Here is a 25,179-nt window from a genome sequence, read left to right on the forward strand (position 1 = left end):
CACATGCCAAGGAAAAAAGACTGGAAAGAAAACTAAGAAATTTGCTCTACACATACACAAATGTATCCACATTACATTAAGAAGGAAATATCTTGGCAATTACAGTCCTCATATCTGTAACAGCTCACATGACTGTAGCTGATATTTATTTTGTAGCTGATATTTTAATAGAATTATTTCTCTACACATTCTATATTCCTATTGGCTTCAGGAAGGCTCTCAGGTGAACACTGTTCTTCACCTGGTAGGATAAACCAAGCTTTCATTCCTGAAGAGTCTGAGCCATTAGAACTACTGTCTGATTTTTTTGTTGAAGTTTTTCAATGACCTTAATTATGGGAATGAAAACACCAAGAGACTAGAGAATCTTCTCTACTTCAGACACTCTTTTCCTTGCTCCCTTTGTAGAATAATCTAACTGTGTCCTGGTAGCTGCCATCAATCACCTTGGCCACCACAGAATGTCTTTTTTGTCTGCTGATTCAGAGGAATGCAGACCCAAAGGTATGGAGTGCCAATCTACTTTCAGCTCAGTGGAATCACAGTTTTGTGTCCCGGTAGAAACATTCCTCCCTCTGTAAGTCAGAGTCTAAGGCAAGAAGGACAGAAAAACACAGAAACAAGAAACGAATATTCTGTAGGGGTTCTTAGAGTTAACAGTGACTGGAGCCACTCCCATTTTTGCTCCTTGATTCCTAGACCCATTAATCTGCTATGGGTGAAACAGTATCATATACTGGTGGTTGGTTCAGAGATTTGCCATTCTATCAAACTATATGTTTCAGAATGATGGGGAATAGGGTAAGACCAGGGATTTCCACAAGCATGGGCACACTGCCACACTTATTTTTGCTCTGAAGTGAATTCCTTGACCAGAATCAGTGCTGTTAAGAATACTGTGACAGAGCTTCCCTGGTGGCTCAGTGGTAAAGAATCCATCTGCCAATGCAGGAGACATGGGTTTGATCCCTAGTCTAGGAAGATCTCACGTGCCTCGGAGCAACTAAGCCCATGTACCACAACTGAAGCCTGCACACCCAAGAACCCACGCTCTGGAACAAGAGAAACCACTGCAATGAGAAATCCGCACACCACAACACAAGAGTAGACCCTGCTGTCCACAACTAGAGAAAAGCCTGCACAGCAACGAAGACCCAGTACAGCCAAAAATAAAATAAATGAATAAATAAATAAAATTATAAGAAAAGACTACCATGACAGTGGATAAGTGAGATTGTTAGTTTCTCAGTCATGTCTGACTCTTTGCAGCCCCATAGACAGTAGCATGGCAGGCTCCTCTGCCCATGGAATTCTCCAGGAAAGAATATTGGAGTAGGTACCTATTCCTTTCTCCAGGGGATCTTCCTGACCCAGGGATCAAATACGTGTTCCAACACTGCAGGCAGATTCTTCACCGTCTGAGCAAGAATACACACAAGAAATATACCAAAAAAAGTGTCAATGACCCTGATAACCACAATGGTGTGGTTATTCACCTAGAGCCAGACATCCTGGAGTGTGAAGTCATGTGGGCCTTAGGAAGCATTACTATGAACAAAGCTAGTGGAGGTGATGAGACTCTAGCTGAGCTATTTCAAATTCTAAAAGATGATGCTGTTAAAGAGTTGCACTCAATATGTCAGCAAATTTGGAAAGCTCAGCAGTGGCCACAGGATTGGAAAAGGTCAGCTTTCATTCTAATTTCAAAGAAAGCCAATGTCAAAGAATGTTCAAACTACCATACAATTGCCCTCGTTTCACATGCTAGCAAACTAATGCTCAAAATCCTTTAAGCTAGGCTTCAACAGTATGTGAACCAAGAAATTCCCTATGTACAAGTTGGATTTAAGAAAGGCAGAGGAACCAGAGCTCAAATTGCCAACATCCATTGGATCATAGAAAAAGCAAGGGAATTCCAAAAATATCTACTTCTGCTTCATTGATTACACTAAAGTCTTTGATTGTGTGGATCACAACAAACTGTGGAAACTTCTTAAAGAGATGGGAATACCTGACTACTTTACCTTCCTTCTGAGAAACCTGTATGCAGGTCCAGAAGCAACAGTTAGAACCGGTCATGGAACAACAAACAGGTTCAAAATTGGGGAAGGAGTACATCAAAGCTGTATATTGTCACCCTGCTTATTTAACTTATATGCACAGTATATCATGACTACACTATTCATGAGCTGGATGACTCACAAGCTGGAATCAAGACTGCCAGGTGAAATATTAACCACCTCAGATATGCTGAAGATATCTAATGGCACTCTAATGGCAGAATCAGAAAGGAACTAAAGAGCTTCATAATGAGGGTGAAAGAGGACTGTGAAAAAGTTGGCCTAAAACTCAACATTCAAGAAACTAAGATCATGGCATTCGGGCTCAACACTTCAGGCAAATAGATGGAGTAAAAGTGGAAACGGTGACAGACTGTATTTTCCTGGGCTCCAAAATCATTGAGGATGGTCACTACAGCCATGAATTTAAAAGATACTACTCCTTGGAAGAAAAGCTATGACAAACCTAGATAGCGTATTAAAAAGCAAGGATATCACTTGGCCAACAAAGGTCCATATAGTCAAAGGTATGGTTTTCCCAGCAGTCACATACAGATGAGAAATCTGGACCATAAAGAAGGCTGAGTGCCAAAGAATTGCTACTTTTGAACTGTGGTGTTGGCAAAGACTCTTGAGAGCCCCTTGGACAGCAAGGAGATCAAACCAGTCAATTCTAAAGGAAATCAACCCTGAATATGCATTGGAGGAACTGATGCTGAAGCTGAAGCTCCAATATTTTGGCCACCTGATGTGAAGAGCCCCCTCATTGGGCTCTGATGCTGGGAAAGATGAAGGCAGGAGAAGAAGGGGTGACAGAGCATGAGATGGTTGGATGGCATCACTGACTCAATGGACATGAGTTTAAGCAAACTCTGGGAGACAGTGAGAAACAGGGGAGCCTGGCGTGCTGCAGTCTATGGGGTTGCAAAGAGTTGGACATGATTGAGTGACTGAACAACAACAATGACAGTGGATAAGGAATTCTATAAGACCAAGGAGGATAATATTGGCAGAAGCATTGACTGCAGGGAAGTCAATAAATCTAGACATATCTAGAGTAAGTATATATTCCAATAAGAACAAAGGACTCCCACTTCAGATGTAACCATGCTGCCACCAGATACACAGCTGATCATGCTAATGAATGGTGGTGCTGCATCAAGGGCTTAATATTGGGCTTGACTGCTGACTGACTGGGTACCCAGCAGTGGCTGAAATCAAGCTTGACTTAGGAAGGGAAAGTAAATGTTGTTGAACTTATTAATAACCTCTATCCCTACCACCTTGGCCACTTAATTTGGGAGCCCACTGAGTGGTGACCGAGGTGTTTGAGAAAGACTGACTAGTGTCTATACATTGTGTGTTTAATTGTTCAGTCGTGTCCGACTCTTTGTAACCTCATGGACTGTAGCCCACCAGGTTCCTCTCTCCTTGGGATTCCCCAGGCAAGAAAATTGGAGTGGGTCACCATTGCTTTATCCATGGGAGCTTCCTGACCCAGAGACAGAACCCGGGTCTCCTGCACTGCAGGTGGATTCTTTACCATCATCTTAATCACTTAATGATAATATTCTATTCTGCTGAGATCACTTTTTTTGGTGAACATTTGCATGGGACACAAATACCTTCATGTTTTTTGCGCATTCAGAGAGATCTATTAACATAACTCTTCTACAGATCTCTTTGTCATTGATTTCCTATCATATTCCTTCAAAGTCTATGAATATTCCAACAAACCACTGGCCACAATAAATGAATCACACATAATCACACAACTGTCCATTTCTCCTCCCAAAGAAAGTGTACAATCAGGTGCAATGGTCAAAGACCTGCTCAACAGAAAGTTCTTCCTTCACCACTGTCCCCTGCAATGTCACAGAGCTGTAGTGACAGCTACAGAAGCTGTAGTGCAGCAGCTGTCCACTTTATGACGGTGCCTGCATACCATTCAGAATCATCTGTAAATCAGGCCTCAGTCTTCTCAGTCAACTAATCATAAGGACACAGGCCCAGGCTGGGAGACAGAAGGCATTGAAGCAGAAGTGAAGGCAAATAGAGTTTGGACCACTGCTTTAGTAACTTACTTGTGCTCTTAGGGCTTGTTCCTGCTTCATCAAGTTTATATATACTAATTTCATTATATGAAGAAATGCTTCTGTGCATACCTAACTGCATGGAGAGTGACAGGGATACTATTCAGCTTAGCAAGGGCAGCTCTAGTATCATGGAAAATTGATGGTCATGGTTAAACATTCTTTTTCTCCTAAGGCTCACTAGCAGGCCAATGGTTGTTCCTCTAAATTAGAGTAGTTATCTAGAGGATGGCAGTGCTTTGCTCAGAATTCTAAGGCCATGCACTATGATCCACTTCTAGAAGTCTGTTAAAGGTGCCGAGCTCTTCCACTGCCACTTCCAGCACCAGTGCTTGTGCTGGGTATGGCCCATGAGCACAGCAGCTTTTATGTTAGCCTTGATATGTTGGAAAGCCTCCTCTCCTGAAGAGAAGTGAAGTCGTTCAGTCATGTCAGACTCTGCGACCCCATGGACTTTAGCCTACCAGGCTCCTCCATCCATGGGATTTTCCAGGCAAGAATACTGGAGTGGGTCACCATTTCCTTCTCCAGGAGATCTTCCTGACCAAGGGATTGAACCCGGGCTTCTCACACTGTAGGTGAATGCTTTACTGTCTCAGCCACCAGGGAAGTCCCTTCTCTCCTGGGCTTCACTAAAAACTAGTAGCCCTTCCTGTCACTTGGTAAATGGGCTGGAGGAATACACCCAGATAAGGATAATATTGCCTCTGAAATCCATCAGTTCAGTTCAGTCACTCAGTCATGTCTGACTCTTTGCAACCCCATGAATCACAGCATGCCAGGCCTCCCTGTCCATCACCATCTCCCGGAGTTCACTCAAACTCAAGTCCATCAAGTCGGTGATGCCATCCAGCCATCTCATCCTCTGTCGTCCCCTTTTCCTCCTGCCCCCAATCCCTCCCAGCATCAGAGTCTTTTCCAATGAGTCAACTCTTCGCCTGAGGTGGCCAAAGTACTAGAGTTTCAGTTTTAGCATCATTCCTTCCAAAGAACACCCAGGGCTGATCTCCTTTAGAATGGACTGGTTGGATCTCCTTGCAGTCCAAGGGACTCTCAAGAAATCCATAGAGGCTTTTTATTGTAAAGCTAATATTTTTGTGCTTATGAGAGCACAGTGAACAAAAGGTTACATTTGGTTACAAGAGATTCCCACCTTTCCTCACCTTTCTTCATCTGCTACTCAGACCCTTATCACCCAATTTGCTGTCAGTTTGGAGGTTTCTGCTTTTCTTTGCCAATGGACTCCTGCTGTTTACAAGATGCGTGATTTCCTGGTTCTTTCCCCCATTTTGCTGCTTTTCCCTAGCTACCTGTATGCTGTAACATTCCCCCCTCAAGGAGTCTGGACCCTAAAAATCTTTTACTCATCATGCACCAAAGCCAAGACACTTCTTTGTTGTTGTTCAGTAGCTTAGTAGTGTGCAACTATTTGCAATCCCATGGACTGTAGCACATCAAGTTTCCCTGTCCTTCACTATCTCCCAGAATTTGCTCAAACTCATGTCTATCAAGTTGATGATGCCATCCAACCCTTTCATCCTCTAATTCTCTTCTCCTTTTGTCTTCAGTCTTCCCCACATTAGAGTCTTTTCAGGTAGCCAAAGTATTGGAGCTTCAGCTTCAGCATCAGTCCTTCCAATGAATATTGAGGGTTGATTTCCTTTAGGATTGACTGGTTTGATCTACTTCCTGTCCAAGGGACTCTCAAGAGTCTTCTACAACACCACAATTCAAAAGCATCAGTTTTGGGGCACTCAGTCTTTTTTATGGCCTGATTCTCACATCTGTACATGACTACTGGAAAAACCATAGCTTGACTATATGGACCTTTGTCGGCAAAACAATGTCTCTGCTTTTTAATACGCTGTCTAGGTTTGTCATTGGAGAAGGCAATGACAACCCATTCCAGTACTCTTGCCTGGAAAATCCCATGGATGGAGGAGCCTAGTAGGCTGTAGTCCATGGGGTCGCTAAGAGTTGGACACGACTCAGTGACTTCACTTTCACTTTTAACTTTCCTGCATTGGAGAAGGAAATGGCAACCCACTCCAGTGTTCTTGCCTGGAGAATCCCAGGGATAGCGTAGCCTGGTGGGCTGCTGTCTGTGGGGTCACACAGAGTCGGACATGACTGAAGTGACTTAGCAGGTTTGTCATAGCTTTCCTTTCAAGGAGCAAATGTCTTTTAATTTCATGGCTGCAGTCACCATCAACAGTGATTTTGGAGCCCAAGAAAATAAAATCTGCAACTGTTTCCACTTTTTCCCCTTCTATTTGCCATGAAAAGATGGGGCCAGATTTCATGATCTTTGTTTTATGAATGTTGAGTTTTAAGCCAGATTTTTCTCTCTCCTATTTTGATATAAATAACGTCATTATTTTTCTCAATAAATGTTTAATGGCAACTTCTCTGTAAATATTTAAAGGCAAATCTGAACATGTGACCGTAATATTCAAAATCCCTTAGTAGCTATCCTTTAAGTTGGGTAAAGAACAAAGTTACCCAACCAGCCTCTAGATACTCTGTGATCACTCACACTGGCCTCCTTTGTCTACTTTGTCTCCACTTTGCCTCTCTCTTTGCACACATGCTCCATTTGCCATTTTTCTTTGTTTCTGTATTGTTTCTGTAATGATCCAACTCTCTGAGAAGCTAGGCGTGCAAATGAAGGAAGTCTCTGAGGATCACAAATATCCAGATACAGCACCCTGCGAGAAATGGTGCCCCTCAGGAACCACCTCTGACCTACCAAAACAGAATCTGCCTTCTAAGAAGATCACCAGGAGATTCATAGGAATTGAAGTTTGAGGAGCACTGATCTTGGCTACCTACCACTGTGGTCCTTCCTTTTGCTTTTCCTTTGCTCTTCCTAGGAAGATTTCTCATCAGTTTTCACTGTAAAGTGGGGAGTTAGGTGTGGGTCTGGATGTGACTTACAATTTCCATGAGGAGAATTTTCTTGTAGTTGGCTTCTGAAGAGATTCTAGAACTTTGACGTCATTAAAATCGTGTGTAGTTAATTAAGACCATACTGAAAGAATATCAAAATTCACAGATAAACTGGAGTTTGCATAAACATGTCAGAAATGTGTTCTGTGTTATGTAAACATAACAATGTTTATGATTTCAGAGACTGCAATGCCCTGTGGAACAGCCTGGATTCCTCATAAATGTCCAAGTACATAATGCCCAGTGGAAAAGCGTAAGTTTGTCCTAAAGGGAATCCTTGGGCACTATCAGGGGAATTTTAGTTCATCATTCCTTCCTCTTTTGGCAAAAGCATACAGTTATGCAATGGTTGACAATTCTGTTCAAAACAAATTCATATAAACAACATTTTCCTGGGCCTGGAAAATGAAGCTCTCAAAATGAATCAGTATGCAAAATGATGCTGCCCGTGTTATTGCAATTGCAGTGACTGAGTTCTATTTTCTATTAATACTTCAGACAGCTGAATGCTAAAGGGATTTCCACAATTTCTTAACAGATATTGGTGAGAGAATGATTTTTATAATATTCATTATTTTTTATAGAAAGTTGAAATATTATTAAATTTGTAATAATTTTGATTTGGTTTATAAGATATCAAAATATCCAGTTGAAAATGGATAACAGTGAATAATCTGCATATTTTATTATTGTGAGTAAAATCTGGATAAGCAAAATAGCTCTAAAACGACACTGTATTCTTTAATGATATAAAATTATCTGGTTAAAATAATTGGAATGATTCCATAGCTTAAGTTTTGGTTACAAGACTGTTAAACAATAAAAGGCAGTTTAGGAATTTAAGTCAGAATGTTTCTTGTAAAAGAAATTTTTTTGATAATTGTATTCAAAACACTTATTTCATTTAATTAAGCAGACTCTCTGCATTTAAGTCACTTAAATAGTAAATCACTTAAATAGTAACCTCTACTTTGTAACCTACTTCTGACAATAGTTTCGCTGAAAAAAACATGTATATAGAAAAATGCAAAAAATGTTCCTCTAGTGCTCTTTTCAGCTTTATGACTTAATAATTACCCACACATTGAGCTGAACATTTTGATTATGTAGTTTTAGGACTGCATAGAAGAAAAGTGAAGCAAAGTCATTCAGTCGTGTCCGACCCTTTGAGACCCCTTGGACTGTAGCCTATCAGGTTCCTCTGTCCATGGGATTCTCCAGGCAAGAATACTGGCGTGGGTTGCCATTTCCTACTACAGGAGATCTTCCCAACCCAGCAATCAAACCCAGGTCTCCCGCATTGTAGGCAGACACTTTACCATCTGAGCCACCAGGGAAGTCCTGCATAGAAGAAAGACCAGTCCAAATAAGCGTACATTTAATAACTGCAATTATCAGCACTGGTTATTTATATTGCCTGTATGAAATTCCAGTCTTTGACTCTATTTTTGCTATCAAACTGGTAGAAAAGGAAAAGCTGTTAAGTAAATCCATCAGAAATTCTAGGGAAAGTCAGCTCTAAGCACAGTGATAGCAATGATACTAGGCAGTGATTGTATATTTACTAACGATACAAATTTATAAGGTAAAATTAAAAAGAAATTTCCTATTCCTTACACAAATTCCATAGAAAAATAAACTTGGGATTTTGAATAAAAGAAAAAGAAAAGATTCTCAGTGCTGACAACTTGTAATAAAAATCAGATTTAAGACAATATTTAAGTCCTATTTCTAGCTTTTCCCCTTATTTCATCTGAGCCTTCCTCTGATACATCCTCTCTCCCTCTTCATTGCCTTGTCTTTCCTACACTTAACATTGATGTTCCTTCCCTTCTTCTCTTTCTGCTTCCTGTTTCCTTTCCACTGCCCCTTCCCCATCCAAATTTCCCATTCTACTGCTTTATCCTTACTCCTTTCACTGCTTCCTCTCTCTCTTTTGAAAACTTTCATAATGTTGTTCCACAAGACAAGAAATCCACATCTGTTGCCCACATCTCAGATACTCTTTCATTTTCCTCACTACTGTGCCACTTGCTTCCCTTCCATTTCTGGCCTCGACTCTCTCACAAATGGAAACTGCTCTCACTAAAGCCACTGAGCCATCGGGGGACTACTAAAGCCACCAAAAATCTCTTAATCCTGACATTCAGTGATCTCTGTTCACTCCTTATCCAGACAGATAATTTATCTGACTTAGGCACTGTTCTTTGTTCTTCTTGAGTATTTTCCTCTCTTCAAGTTCCCAACACTTAGCTTTCCATTCTCTCCTGCTTCTCTGATCATTCTGCTCAGTAGCCTTTTCTGGTCTTTCCTTTTTGTATGAGCCAGTATTCCTGGTTGCAAGATATCTCACAGTGACAAAGCCACTGTTGTGGAAACAGGATGAATTTTGTGTTGTGATACTGTGTACTTGGCTGATTTGCAACCAAACATCTCTTTTTCACATTTGACCTCTTTCTCACCTTTTCATATCACAAATCTAGTGTAGGTAGGTTTGAGTTCAGTCAGTTCAGTTCACTCAGTCATGTCCGACTGACTCTTTGCAACCCCATGAATTGCAGCACGCCAGGCTTCCCTCTCCGTCACCAACTCCCAGAGCTTGCTCAAACACATGTACATTGTGTCAGTGATGCCATCCAACCATCTCATCCTCTGTCATCCCCTTCTCCTCCTTCCTTCAGTAGTTCCCAGCATCAGGGTCTTTTCTAATGGGTCAGCCCTTTACATCAGGTGGCCAAAATATTGGAGCTTCAGCTTCAGCATTAGTTCTTCCAATGAATAGTCAGAACTGATCTCCTTTAGGATTGACAGGTTGGATCTCCTTGCAGTCCAAGGGACTCTCAAGAGTCTTCCCCAACACCACAGTTCAAAAGCATCAATTCTTCAGGGCTCAGCTTTCTTTATAGTCCAGCTCTCACATCCATACATGACTACAGGAAAAACCATAGCTTTGACTAGACCGACCTTTGTTGGCAAAGTAATGTCTCTGCTTTTCAATATGCTGTCTAGGTTTGTCATAGCTTTTCTTCCAAGGAGCAAGCTTCTTTCAACTTCATGGCTGCAGTCACTATTTGTAGTGATTTTTGAGCCCAAGAAAGTAAAGTCAGCCACTGTTTCCACTGTTTCCCTATCTATTTGACATGAAGTGATGGACCAGATGCCATGATCTTCGTTTTTTGAATATCGAGTTTTAAAACAGCTTTTTCCTTTCTCCTCTTTCAATCTCATCAAGAGGCTCCTTAGTTCCTCTTCACTTTCTGCCATAAGGGTGATGCTATCTGAGGTTACTGATATTTCTCCCAGCAATCTTAATTCCAGCTTGTGTTTCATCCAGCCCAGCATTTCACATTATAGGGAGACATAATTGACATACTTTTGACAGAGTACATACCTGACAGAGTACATCCTTGACAGAGCCTTGACATACTCCTTTCCCAATTTGGAACTAGTCTTTTGTTCCATGACCGGTTCTAACTGTTGCTTCTTGACCTGCATACAGGTTTCCTAGGAGGCAGGTAAGGTGGTCTGGTATTTCCATCTCTTTTGAATTTTCCACAGTTTATTGTGATCTACACAGTCAAAGGCTTTAGTGTAGTCAATGAAGCAGAAGTAGATGTTTTTCTGGAAGTCTCTTCCTTTTTATGACCCAATGGATGTTGGCAACTTGATCTCTACCTTTTTCAAGCTTGAATATCTGGAAGTTCTCGGTTCAGGTATTGTTGAAGCCTAGTTTGGAGAATTTGGACCATTACTTTGCTAGCATATGAAATGAGTGCAATTGTGTGGTAAGTTTGAATGGCTAACCCTATATCTAGTTCCCTCAATCTAAATTCACAGGGAAAGTCAGTTTTCAGAATTTTGGCTTCTAAAGTGAATGACAGTTTTTGTCTACCATCAAGAATCATGTGGCAGAAAAGAGGATCAGATGATGTAGCAAAATCCATTTTAATTTAACTGCCTCACATTTAATTCTTTTTACCTTATGAATGCTGTCCACTGGATAAGTCATACAAAGTATGTTTTCTGCCACCTCAATGATTCCCAAGTCATTATTTCTATTAAGCTCTTGGAGAATCATACTGCTAGGTTTATGTCTCTTTAATCTTCAGAGGGTGTTCTTAGCAAAAATTGGCCACTGTATCTGAGTTTTCAATCTTAATTTTTGATGATTATCTAATCAGACACCAACTGACTGTTTTACCTTTATTTATAACTCTTCACATCTAATGGTGACTTTACCTTCTGATTTATTTTGATTTGTCTGCCTTCTTCAAAATTTTCAATGTCATATCACACATGGAATGAAAACTTCACAAACGTTTTAATCACTTTGGGAACATTTATAAAATACATATTACTAGATGTAATCTATGACCTACTGAATCAATTTCTACAGTAATACCTCAGAATCTGTATTTTGTACCGAAACTCCCCCAGACAATTCTGTTACATAATATGGTATGGAAATCCCTTCATAAAAGTTCCAGTCTACTGATCAATATTTATGACACCAGGGTCTTCAGCCTGCAGCCTATTTTCTACAGTCAAGTACTTATTTTAAAAAAAGCAAATGGTGAAGACACTCCATGTCTCAAAAATCTTCTATGTCTGTCTATTCCTTGAAGAATAAAATTTAAGATCTTTCACATGGCATTCAATTCATTTTATAATCCAGGGCCTTCTAACATCTTTACTTTTTTTTGGGCTGCACTGGGTCTTCATTGCTATATGCAGGTTTTATCTAGTTGTGGTGAGCGGGGGCTGCTTTTCACTGTGGTGAGCAGGCTTCTCATGGCACTGGCTTCTCTTGTTCCAGAGCACAGGCTCTAGGGCCTGTGGACTTCAGTAGCTGTGGCACAAGGGCTCAGTAGTTGTGACGAATGGGCTGAGTTGCCCCATGGCATGTGGGATCTTCCTGGACCAAGGATCAAACCCATGTCCCCTGCATTGCAAGGCACATTCTTAACACCTGGATCACAAAGGAAGCCCCACATCTTTACTTTTGATGCATAATGTCTTAATGTCTTCTCTTCTATACCTGTTAATTATTGTACATACTTTGAAATAAAATAGTTGCATTTTTCTAATCTAATAATTTTCTAAATACTTTTCATTTATTTTAGAAGAGTAAATAAAATAAAGGGCATTCAGGCTAGTGTATGGTTTTATTTCAATTATTTTCACCAAATTTTCTTTCTTAAATGATTGATGACTGTCCTTTTTACATTCACTATATTTGATTTCAGAGGCCTTCTATTAAGGATATGGAAAGAAAAAATGCAACAGAGCTGACAGAGTTTGTTCTCACAGGATTTACATATCAACCAGAATGGCAAATCCCTCTGTTCGTGCTCTTCTTGTTTATATATATCTTCACTATCATGGGGAACCTGGGTTTGATTGCTGTCATCTGGAATGACCCTCACCTTCACACCCCCATGTACTTATTCCTTGGGAGTTTAGCCTGTGTGGATACTTGGTTATCCTCCACAGTGGTCCCCAAGATGCTGGTCAACATCTTCACCAAGAATAAGAGGATATCTCTCTCTGAATGCATAGTGCAATTCTTTTCCTTTGGAGTCAGTGCAACCACAGAATGTTTTCTGCTGGCAACAATGTCATATGATCGTTATGTAGCCATATGCAATCCATTACTTTATCCAGCGATTATGACTAACAGACTATGCATGCAAATGTTAATTTCATCACTTACAGGCGGCCTTCTTCACGCCTTACTTCACACATGTTTTTTATTCAGATTAACCTTTTGTAATTCTAACATAATACATCAATTTTATTGTGACATCATGCCGTTGTTTAAAATTTCTTGTACTGATCCTTCTATTAATGTTCTGGTGATATTTATTTTCTCTGGTTCAATTCAAGTGTTCACCATCCTTATTATTCTGGTCTCTTATACACTAGTTCTCTTTACAATTTTAAGGAAGAAGTCTGCACAAGGCATAAGGAAAGCATTCTCCACCTGTGGTGCCCACCTCCTATCTGTCTCCTTATACTATGGGACTCTTCTTTTCATGTATGTGCGCCCTGGATCCACACGAGCAGATGATCAAGATATGATGGACTCTCTATTTTACACTGTCATAATTCCTTTCTTAAATCCAATTATCTACAGCCTGAGAAATAAGAAAGTCATAAATTCACTGACAATAATGTTAAAGAGAAATATTTAGATCCAATACTAATATGTGTTTTCTTACTTGAAAACAACACAAAACTATGTAGATTAGAGCTCAATTTTGTTTGCATTCACAACTACCCTATTATTTTAATGACAAGATTTCAGTACTCAAAAAATTCTTTAAGATATTTATATATCTTATTAAAAGAGACAGGGAATTTTAATCAAATGTTCGTATCATGTTAAAATAAATAAAGAAGAATTTAAAATGGGAAAGTCCCTGGCTATCCAGTGCTTAGGACTACACACCATCACTGCTGATGGCCTGAGTTTGATCTCTGGTCTGGAAACTAGGATACTACAAGCTGCGTGGCACAGCCAAATAAATTAAAATGAAAAAAACTTTACAAGCTTCTATATTCCTCATTGTGGTTTTTAAAGTAGATTTATTAAACATGTATTAAGCACTAAAATACGGGTTTCCCAGGCGACACAGTGGTAAAAGAATATGCCTGCCAATGCAGGAGACACAGCAGATGTGGTGTGGACCTCTGGGTCAGGAAGATCCCTTGGAGGAGGAAATGGCAACCTGCTCCAGTATTTTTGCCTGGAAAATTCCATGGACGGAGGAGTCAGGCAACTCCATGGGGTCACAAAGAGTTGGATATTACTGAGCGAAAGAGCACACAAGTACTAAAATAATGCAGAACCTCTGAAAAATACTTGAGATGAGGTCTTTGATAGTAATACATTCTTATAGCCTGGAGACTCATGTCACATTTAACTTCACATAGTGGGCATTTTATGTTTGAGTGAACAGAGGTAAACCCCAGGAATATTGCCAGACATCATTCAAGGTTTTATTCTACTTTATTTGGTCCCTGGTGATCCTGCTTCATATGGATTCAATTCTCATGTGACACAGAGAAATAAACTGAAGAGGAAAGAAATGAAGAAGCATGTGAAGGGAGTTAAAACTCTGAAGGGCAGGCAATATGAGATGCTCTTAACTCAGCGTGCTTCTATACGGAGATAAAAGTAAGTTATTTCTACTGTCTATAGTGCCTTCTAAGGCCCTTTTTAGCTGTGTCTGTTTGTTGCTGGGTAACTGAAAAGCTTCACCAGTTCAGGAAGCTAAGAGTTCAGACTGAATGACTAAGTTGGGATGGGTATAGGAAGAAGAGAAGTTGCAGAATAGGAAGGAAATGGTCTCAATCTTCCTAAAATGAAAAAAAAAAAAAAAAGTTTGTAAGGTAAAGAAGTCAGTAGTATATAACATTTATTTAAATGTGTTGTTATCCTGAAAGGGTTTTAAATGTATATTATCAAAGTTCAAATAATGTCAATAGCATGATATCATAGTTCCCAATGTGTTGGTGGCACAGACATGAAAATGAGCAAAAATCTGAATATTTTCTGTCTTAAAAGTCCTTGAAAGTTGGCTTTTCTCAAACTGCATATTATTTAAGTATGCTAAGTGATACATCTCCAGACCCATGTCCACCTTTTTCTCAACACTGAAATTCCACACACACTCCTATTGATTCCACTCAGGCCCACACCTTCAAAATTATCAGCATCTGTTATCTGTAAAACTCTAGTTGTTGATTCCTCCACGTTGCTAATATTTCCTTAAGAAACAGGACTGTAATTAGACCATATCATTCTTCAATAACTTTTAAAGGCTTGTCATTGCCATCTGAGTGTAAGCATACATGATAAATGTATCTAGAGCTGTAGATATACAGATGCACTATAATTATTTTTTCATGTGTATGCAGATTATATGATATATAAATAAAAGTACAAATATTTGTATATATTGAAATGTATCTATATATACAGATTATATTATATATAAATACACTATCTAACCATCTATCTATTCTCTATCCAGCATTTGTTCACTCTGAAATTATCTGAGGTCCTTTCAAATAAAGCCTTAGTTTAACCTAGTTCAAATTGGAAGGTTCTTCCTCCACGATTCTCCTATGTTATATCCAAACTGAGTTTCTGAAAGCCTTCTTGACAAACCTCTCTCTCAGGTTCATGCTTTTGTTCACACAGGTCTCTCCATAGAATGCCTTCCCCACTCAAATGTTTCATCTTCATTTAAAACTGAAATGGGGAGGCGGTCCTAAGATGGTGGAGGAATAGGATGGGGAGACCACTTTCTCCCCCACAAATTCATCAAAAGAACATTTAAACGCAGAGTGAAATCCACAAAACAACTTCTGAATGCCGGCAGAGAACATCAGGCACCCAGAAAAGCAGCCCATTATCTTCAAAAGGAGGTAGGAAAAATATAAAAGACAAAAAAAGAAACAAAAGAGGTAGGGACAGAGCTCCGTCCTGGGAAGGGAGTCTTAAAAAGAGAGAAGTTTCCAAACACCAGGAAACACTTTCACTGCCGAGTCTGTGCGTAGCCGTGGAAGCACAGAGGGCAACATAATAGGGAGGAAAAATAAGTAAATAATTAAAACCCACAGATTAGGAGCCCAACAGTAGCTCCCCCAGTGGACAAGCAGCACAGACACCTGCGCCTGCCACTAGCAAGCGGGGGAGGGGGGGGTGGGGTGGGGCGCTGGGCAGGGAGGCGCGGGCTGCATTGCTTAGAGTAAGGATCGGGCCTTAATGCCCCCAAGGGTAATCACAGGGAAGTACTTTGGGCTAGCAAACCAGACTGTGGGATAGCTACCATGCTAAAAGCCCTAAGACACCGCCAGGCCCACGCACAGAACAAAGGGCTGAACAGAACTAGCCCGCTGCAGACAATCCCCTGCTGGTGACAGGCAGCCAGGGCCAGAAGGGGGCAATCACAGCCCAAGAGAGACATTATCTACCAAACTGCAAGCAGGCTTCTTTGCTAACTAAGACTTCTTGGGGTTCTGGACAGTCATCTGCCTGACAAGGTGTGCCAGTTGTACACCCAGAAAACCGAGCAGCAGGGATGGGAGAGGCGATAAGTTGCAGTGACCACGCTCGCCAAATACCTCATCACCCGAGCTGCTCGGAGCTGGGAAGGGCACAAAATGCAGGCCCAACGGAGTCTGCGCCTCTGAGGACAACCCGAGTGCCTGAACCTGAGCATCTTGGACCTGGGAGATGCATGCAGCCCAGGGCTAGCCTCGGAGGGTTCCCGGCGGAGCAACCTAGAGCCTGAGCTGTGTGGGCAGGGAAGGTGCATGCGTCGTGAGCGGGGGCAGGCCCAGTGTGGCTGAGACACTACGAGCACACGCCAGTGTTATTTGTCTGCAGCGTCCCTCCCTCCCCACAGCACGACTGAACAAGTGTGCCTAAAAAAGTGTCCACCACCGCCCCCTTGTGTTAGGGTGGAAATCAGACACTGAACAGACCAGCAAACAGAAGCTACAACCGAGGGAACCGCCTTGGAAGTGACAGGTGCAATAGATTAAAACCCTATAGTTAGTACCGACTACATAGGAAGGGGCCTATAGATCTTGAGAAATATAAGCTGGACCAAGGAACTATCCGAAAATGAACTGACCCCACAACACTGCCCACAACACCAGAGAAAGTCCTAGATATATTTTTACTATTTTTATGATCATTCTTTTATTTTTTCTTTTTTTTTCTTTTCTTTTTTCTAACTTTTAAAAAAAATTTTAAGTCCTCTATTACTCCTTTAATTTTCATTTTCATAACCTATTACTTTTCAAAAAAATTTTAAAGCAAACTTCATGTATATATATTTTTTTAATAACTTTTGTGACTTTGTTTTTTTTTTTCTTCTTCTTTTCTTTAATATTGTATTTTTGAAAATCCAACCTCTACTCTAGAATTTTAATCTTTGCTTTTTGGTATTTGTTATCAATTTTGTACATTTAAGAACCTTCATTACCCATTTTTACTTGGGAGCGAGATTACTGGCTTGACTGCTCTCTCCCCCTTTGGACTCTCCTTTCTCTCCACCAGGTCGCCTCTATCTCCTCCCTCCCCCTTCTCTTCTCTACCCAACTCTCTGAATCCCTGTGTATTCCAGACGGTGGAGCACACTTAGGGAACTGATAACTGGCTGGATCTGTCTCTCTCCTTTTCATCCCCTCTTTTATCCTCCTGGCACCTCTGTCTCCTTCCTCCTTCTTCTCTTTTCTGTATAACTCCATGAACATCTCTGAGCGGTCCAGACTATGGAGCACACATAAGGAAGTGATTATTGGCTAGCTTGCTCTCTCCTCTTTTGATTCCACCTCATCTCATTTGGGTCACCTCTAACTCCCTCCTCTCTCTTCTCTTCTCCATGTAACTCTGTGAACCTCTCTGGGTGTCCCTCACTGTAGAGAAATTTTCATCTTTAACCCAGATGTTTTATCAACAGTGCTGTATAGAAGAAGTATTGAGACTACTGTAAAAATAAGACTGAAAACCAGGATTAAGTCCAAATACTGAGAACATCATAGAACACCTGACTATGTTCAGGGAACATTAAGCGATAGGAGCTCATCAAACGCCTCCATACCTACACTGAAACCAAGCACCACCCAAGGGCCAACAAGTTCCAGAGCAAGACATACCACGCAAATTCTCCAGCAACACAAGAACACAGCCCTGAGCTTCAAAATACAGGCTGCCCAAAGTTACTCCAAAACCATTGACATCTCATAACTCATTACTAGACACTTCATTGCACTTCAGAGAGAAGAAATCCAGCTCCACCCACCAGAACTCAGACAGAAGCTTCCCTAACCAAGAAACCTTGACAAGCCATCGATACAACCCCACCCACAGCGAGGAAACTCCATAACAAAGAGAACTCCACAAACTGCCAGAATACAGAAAGGCCGCCCCAAACTCAGCAATATAAACAAGATGAAGAGACAGAGGAATACCCAGCAGGTAAAGGAACAGGATAAATGTCCACCAAACCAAACAAAAGAGGAAGAGATAGGGAATCTACCTGATTAATTCCAAATAATGATAGTGAAAATGATCCAAAATCTTGAAATAAAAATGGAATCACAGATAAATAGCCTGGAGGCAAGGATAGAGAAAATGCAAGAAAGGTTTAACAAGGACTTAGAAGAAATAAAAAAGAGTCAATATATAATGAATAATGCAATAAATGAGATCAAAAACACTCTGGAGGCAACAAATAGTAGAATAACAGAGGCAGAAGATAGGATTAGTGAACTAGAAGATAGAATGGTAGAAATAAATGAATCAGAGAGAAAAAAGAAAAAGGCATTAAAAGAAATGAGGACAATCTCAGAGACCTCCAGGAAAATATTAAACACCACAACATTCGAATCATAGCAGTCCCAGAAGAAGAAGACAAAAAGAAAGACCTTGAGAAAATACTTGAGGAGATAATAGTTGAAAACTTCCCTAAAGTGGGGAAGCAAATAACCACCCAAGTCCAGAAAACCCAGAGAGTCCCAAACAGGATAAACCCAAGGCAAAACACCCCAAGACACATATTAATGAAATTAACAAATATCAAACACTAAGAACAAATATTAAAAGCAGCAAGGGAAAAACAACAAATAACCCACAAGGGGATTCCCATAAGGATAACAGCTGATCTTTCAATAGCAACTCTTCAGTCCAGGAGGGAATGGCAAGACATACTTAGAGTGATGAAAGAAAATAACCTACAGCCCAGATTACTGTACCCAGCAAGGATCTCATTCAAACATGAAGGAGAAATCAAAAGCTTTACAGACAAGCAACAGCTGAGAGAATTCAGCACCACCAAACCAGCTCTCCAACAAATGCTAAAGGATAGTCTCTAGACAGGAGACACAAAAACAGTGTATAAACTCGAACCCAAAACAATAAAGTAAATGGCTATGGGATCATACTTATTGATAATTACCTTAAACGTAAATGGGTTGAATGCCCCAACCAAAAGACAGACTGGCTGAATGGATACAAAAACAAGACCCCTATATATGTTGTCTACAAGAGACCTACCTCAAAACAAGGGACATATACAGACTGAAAGTGAAGGGCTGGACAAAGATATTCCATGCAAATAGAGATCAAAAGAAAGCAGGAGTAGCAATACTCATATCATACAAAATAGACTTTAAAACAAAGGCTGTGAAAAGAGACAAAGACAGACACTACATAATGATCAAAGGATCAATCCAAGAAGAAGATATATAACAATTATAAATATATATGCACCCAACATAGGAGCACCACAATATGTAAGACAAATGCTAACAAGTATGAAAGGGGAAATTAACAATAACACAATAACAGTGGGAGACTTTAATACCCCACTCACACCTATGGATAGATAAAGAAACACAAACTTTAAATGATACAATAGACCAGTTAGACCTAATTTATATCTATAGGACATTTCACTCCAAAACAATGAATTTCACCTTTTTCTCAAGTGCACAGGGAACCTTCTCCAGGGTAGATCACATCCTGGGCCATAAATCTAGCCTTGGTAAATTCAAAAAAATTGAAATCATTCCAAGCATCTTTTCTGACCATAATGCAGTAAGATTAGATCTCAATTACAGGAGAAAAACTATTAAAAATTCCAACATATGGAGGCTGAACAACACACTGCTGAATAACCAACAAATCACAGAAGAAATCAAAAAAGAAATCAAAATGTGCATAGAAACGAATGAAAATGAAAACACAACAACCCAAAACCTGTGGGACACTGTAAAAGCTGTGCTAAGGGGAAAGTTCATAGCAATACAGGCATATCTCAAGAAACAAGAAAAAAGTCAAATAAATAATCTAACTCTACACCTAAAGCAACTAGAAAAGGAAGAAAGGAAGAACCCCAGGGTTAGTGGAAGGAAAGAAATCTTAAAAATGAGGGCAGAAATAGATGCAAAAGAAACAAAGGAGACCATAGCAAAAATCAACAAAGCCAAAAGCTGGTTCTTTGAAAGGATAAATAAAATTGACAAACCATTAGCCAGACTCATCAAGAAACAAAGGGAGAAAAATCAAATCAATAAAATTAGAAATGAAAATGGAGAGATCACAACAGACAACACACAAATACAGAGGATCATAAGAGACTACTATCAGCAATTATATGCCAATAAAATGGACAACGTGGAAGAAATGGATAAATTCTTAGAAAAGTAAAACTTTCCAAAACTGAACCAGGAAGAAATAGAAAATCTTAACAGACCCATCACAAGCACGGAAGTTGAAACTGTAATCAGAAATCTTCCAGCAAACAAAAGCCCAGGTCCAGACGGCTTCACAGCTGAATTCTACCAAAAATTTAGAGAAGAGCTGACACCTATCCTACTCAAACTCTTCCAGAAAATTGCAGAGAAAGGTAAACTTCCAAACTCATTCTATGAGGCCACCATTACCCTAATACTAAAACCCGACAAAGATGCCACAACAAAAGAAAACTACAGGCCAATATCACTGATGAACATAGATGCAAAAATCCTTATCAAAATTCTAGCAATCAGAATCCAACAACACATTAAAAAGATCATACACCATGACCAAGTGGGCTTTATCCCAGGGATGCAAGGATTCTTCAATATCCACAAATCAATCAATGTAATATACCACATTAACAAATTGAAAAATAAAAGCCATATGATTATCTCAAAAGATGCAGAGAAAGCCTTTGACAAAATTCAACATCCATTTATGATAAAGACTCTCCAGAAAGCAGGAATAGAGGGAACATACCTCAACATAATAAAAGCTATACATGACAAACCCACCCCAAACATTATCCTCAATGGTGAAAAATTGAAAGCATTTCCCCTAAAGTCAGGAATAAGACAAGGGTGCCCACTTTCACCACTACTATTCAACATAGTTTTGGAAGTTTTGGTCACAGCAATCAGAGCAGAAAAAGAAATAAAAGGAATCCAAATTGGAAAAGAAGAAGTAAAACTCTCACTGTTTGCAGATGACATGATCCTCTACATAGAAAACCCTAAAGACTCCACCAGAAAATTACTAGAGCTAACCAGTGAATACAGTAAAGTTGCATGATATAAAATCAACACACAGAAATCCCTTGCATTCCTATACACTAATAAGAGAACATAGAAAGAGAAATTAAAGAAAAAATTCCATTCACCATTGCAATGAAAAGAATAAAATACTTAGGAATATATCTACCTAAAGAAACTAAAGACTATATATAGAAAACTATAAAACACTGATGAAAGAAATCAAAGAGGACACTAATAGATGGAGAAATATACCATGTTCCTGGATTGGAAGAATCAATATAGTGAAAATGAGTATACTACCCAAAGCAATTTATAGATTCAATGCAATCCCAATCAAGCTACCAACGGTATTTTTCACAGAGCTAGAACAAATAATTTCACAATTTGTATGGAAATACAAAAAACCTCGAATAGCCAAAGCAATCTTCAGAAAGAAGAATGGAACTGGAAGAATCAACCTGTCTGACTTCAGGCTCTACTACAAAGCCACAGTCATCAAGACAGTATGGTACTGGCACAAAGACAGAAATATAGATCAAAAGAACAAAATAGAAAGCCCAGAGATAAACCCACGCACCTATGGACACCTTATCTTTGACAAAGTAGGCAAGAATATACAATGGAGAAAAGACAATCTCTTTAACAAGTGGTGCTGGGAAAACTGGTCAACCACTTGTAAAAGAATGAAACTAGAGCACTTTCTAACACCATACACAAAAATAAACTCAAAATGGATTAAAGATCTAGACATAAGACCAGAAACTATAAAACTCCTAGAGGAGAACAAAGGCAAAACACTCTTCGACATACATCACAGCAGGATCCTCTATGACTCACCTCCCAGAATATTGGAAATAAAAGCAAAAATAAACAAATGGGATCTAATTAAAATTAAAAGCTTCTGCACAACAACAAAAAAAACTATAAGCAAGGTGAAAAGACAGCCTTCATAATGGGATAAAACAATAGCAAATGAAGCAACTGACAAACAACTAATCTCAAAAATACACAAGCAACTCCTGTAGCTCAATTCCATAAAAATAAATGACCCAATCAAAAAATGGGCCAAAGAACTAAATAGACATTTCTCCAAAGAAGACATACAGATGGCTAACAAACACATAAAAAGATGCTCAACATCACTCATTATCAGAGAAATGCAAATCAAAACCACAATGAGGTACCATTTCACACCAGTCAGAATGGCTGTGACCCAAAAGTCTACAAGCAATAAATGCTGGAGAGGTTATGGATAAAAGGGAACCCTCTTACACTGTTGGTGGGAATGCAAACTAGTACAGCCACTATGGAGAACAGTGTGGAGATTCCTTAAAAAACTGGAAACAGAACTGCCTTATGATCCAGCAATCCCACTGCTGGGCATACACACCAAGGAAACCAGAATTGAAAGAGACGCGTGTATCCCAATGTTCATCGCAGCACTGTTTATAATAGCCAGGACATGGAAGCAACCTAGATGTCCACCAGCAGATGAATGGATAAGAAAGCTGTGGTACATATACACAATGGAGTATTACTCAGCCATTAAAAAGAATACATTTGAATCAGTTCTAATGAGGTGGATGAAACTGGAGCAGATTATACAGAGTGAAGTAAGCCAGAAAGAAAAACACCAATACAGTATACTAATGCATATATATGGAATTTAGAAAGATGGTAACGACAACCCTGTATGCGAGACAGCAAAAGAGACACAGATGTATAGAACAGTCTTTTGAACTCTGTGGGGGTGGGGGTATGATTTGGGAAAATGGCATTAAAACATGTATAATATCGTATAAGAAACGAATCGCCAGTCCAGGTTTGATGCAGGATACAGGAAGCTTGGGAATGGTGCACTGGGATGACTCAGAGGGATGGTATGGGGAGGGAGGTGGAAGGGGGGTTCAGGATTGGGAACACATGTACACCCGTGGCGGATGCATGTTGATGTATGGCAAAACTAATACAATATTGTAAAGTAAAAAAAAAAAAAAATCTAAAAAAAAACAAACAAAAAAGAATAAAAATAAATGACGCATCAAATCACAAAAAGAAATGGATGAAACCTGAATGAATGTTATTAAGTAAATAAGCTAGTCTGGAAATGATTATACACTGCATGTCGCCAACTATGTGACATTCTAGAAAAGGTCCATAATTTGTTGTTATTGCTGTTCAATGTTTCCGTTGTTCAGATGGTTTCCTGTCAATTATACGGATTTTTGCTATTTCATACATTGTAATGACCCAAAGATTAACTGAAAATATAGACATCATGTATATATTTTTTTTCTACCATCATTAAGGACATTTCCCTAATGGATTTTTCTTTGAATGAGAAGTTTGATGTCAAGCTATGAGTATATGAATGGGGTGAATAACCTGTCAAGTCTTAATTTAGCTTGGTGACTGTGAAACAGTTGGAGGCCTCCAAGAAACTTATATCTCCTTGTAGTCTTCTCTTGTAGATGTCTCCTCTACAGATTCCTCTGCTCTGTTTTGACCTTCAGTACAATCCCAGCTGCTTTGTGCCTTCCAGAAATTACAAAAATCCCTAGTCAAATGAGGTGATCCCACTCACCTCTGATCATTTTGTAGATTATTTTTGTCATTTCAGTGGCCTGTTGGAAAAGAGGTAAAAGATACACCTGTGAAATATTCACATTTTAAAAAAGGTGTTCTTCTGATTCCTTTAAAAAGAAACTGTGAAACTCAATCTGTACTATTTAACAGTTATTTAGGTGTATAGGATGAGATCATTTTGCTAAACTCACCAGTTGTCTGAAACACTGCTGATGCTGGATTAAATCAGTCCTTAGAAATACAAATAATATACTTGAAACACCGTTTATCATGAAAGTGTATTTATTTTCTTAACCTGGAGACTAAAAGGAAAGAACAATTCTTCTCTCCTTATATATGATTTTTCTCATCACCTTAGAATACCTTAGTACTGAGTGAGATATGCTGTTCAGGAGCCTGTGGATAAAATTGTTCTGGACTGTGTTCAACATGATTAGGACTAGATAAAAACAGATATTAATCAAAGCCAGAACTATGTAACTAAATTCTGGTGGTTAAATAACTTTGGCAAAATGTTATTTAGTACATGTCAATACCTCTCTGGTATAGTATTTCCCTTTCATTGTTTTTGCTCTTTTAAAGCAAAAGTCTCAAAATTTAGCAGGCATCAGTCATTTAAAGAGCTTAAAGAGACAAACTGAAAGGTGTCATCATTAGAGTTTCTGATTCTGTTTTGTTTTTTGTTGTTGTTCAGTCCGAAGCCATCTCTGACTCTCCACAACCCCATGGACTGCAGCTACACAAGGTAAACCACTGCTGGTTTCTCCCCAAATTCCTATGTTAAATCACTAACCCCCTTATGTGGTGTTATTTTGAGTGGAGTCTTTAGGAGGTAATTACTCTCAGATGGGTCATAAGGATAAGACTTACATGATAGTATTGAACGTGAAAGTGAAAGCGAAGTCGCTCAGTCATGTCCCAGTCTGCGACCCCATGGACTGTAGCCTACCAGGTTCCTCCCTCCATGGGATTCTCGAGGCAAGAGTACTAAGATAGGAGAATAATTGCTTTAAACAATCAGTAAAACAAAACTGGTATAGCATTAAGATATTTAGAGAGCAGACAGAATGGAATTTCTATACATTCTCTGTGGTGTGGTTGTCACTAAGTTGTGTCCAATTCTTGTGACCATATGGACTGTGGCCCACCAGGCTCCTCTGTCCATCAGATTTTCCAGGCAAGAACACTGGAGGGGGTTGCCATATCCTTCTCCAGGGGATCCTCCATTTCCTACTTAAAAAGCATTACGAAATATTTCTGAAAATTTCTACCCTCTGTTTATACTTTCCTCCCAATTTTGAACAGAAGGACACAGATAGGGTATGTGTTTCAAGGGATGAAGTATTTTAGACTTTAAAAAAATTACTTTTTCCTGGAAACCATGATTAACATTAATGATAACCAATGCAAACTTA

The 25,179-nt window shown here is 39.5% G+C and overlaps 1 protein-coding gene across 1 annotated transcript; it reads left to right on the forward strand.

Moving 5' to 3' along the window:
• Positions 1-12,330: 12,330 nt before the first annotated feature.
• On the forward strand, positions 12,331-13,296 carry LOC113898624 (olfactory receptor 5H8-like). Its single transcript, XM_027551949.1, has one exon. It carries the CDS (start codon positions 12,367-12,369, stop codon positions 13,294-13,296), a length of 930 nt encoding a protein of 309 aa, XP_027407750.1. The 5' UTR covers positions 12,331-12,366.
• Positions 13,297-25,179: the final 11,883 nt, after the last annotated feature.

Source organism: Bos indicus x Bos taurus, chromosome 1, assembly GCF_003369695.1.
Source record: "Bos indicus x Bos taurus breed Angus x Brahman F1 hybrid chromosome 1, Bos_hybrid_MaternalHap_v2.0, whole genome shotgun sequence".
Lineage (NCBI taxonomy): Eukaryota > Metazoa > Chordata > Mammalia > Artiodactyla > Bovidae > Bos > Bos indicus x Bos taurus.

Coding starts and splice junctions, on each gene's coding strand:
- LOC113898624 (XM_027551949.1), top strand. CDS start 12,367: ATGGAAAGAAAAAATGCAACAGAGCTGACAGAGTTTGTTCTCACAGGA.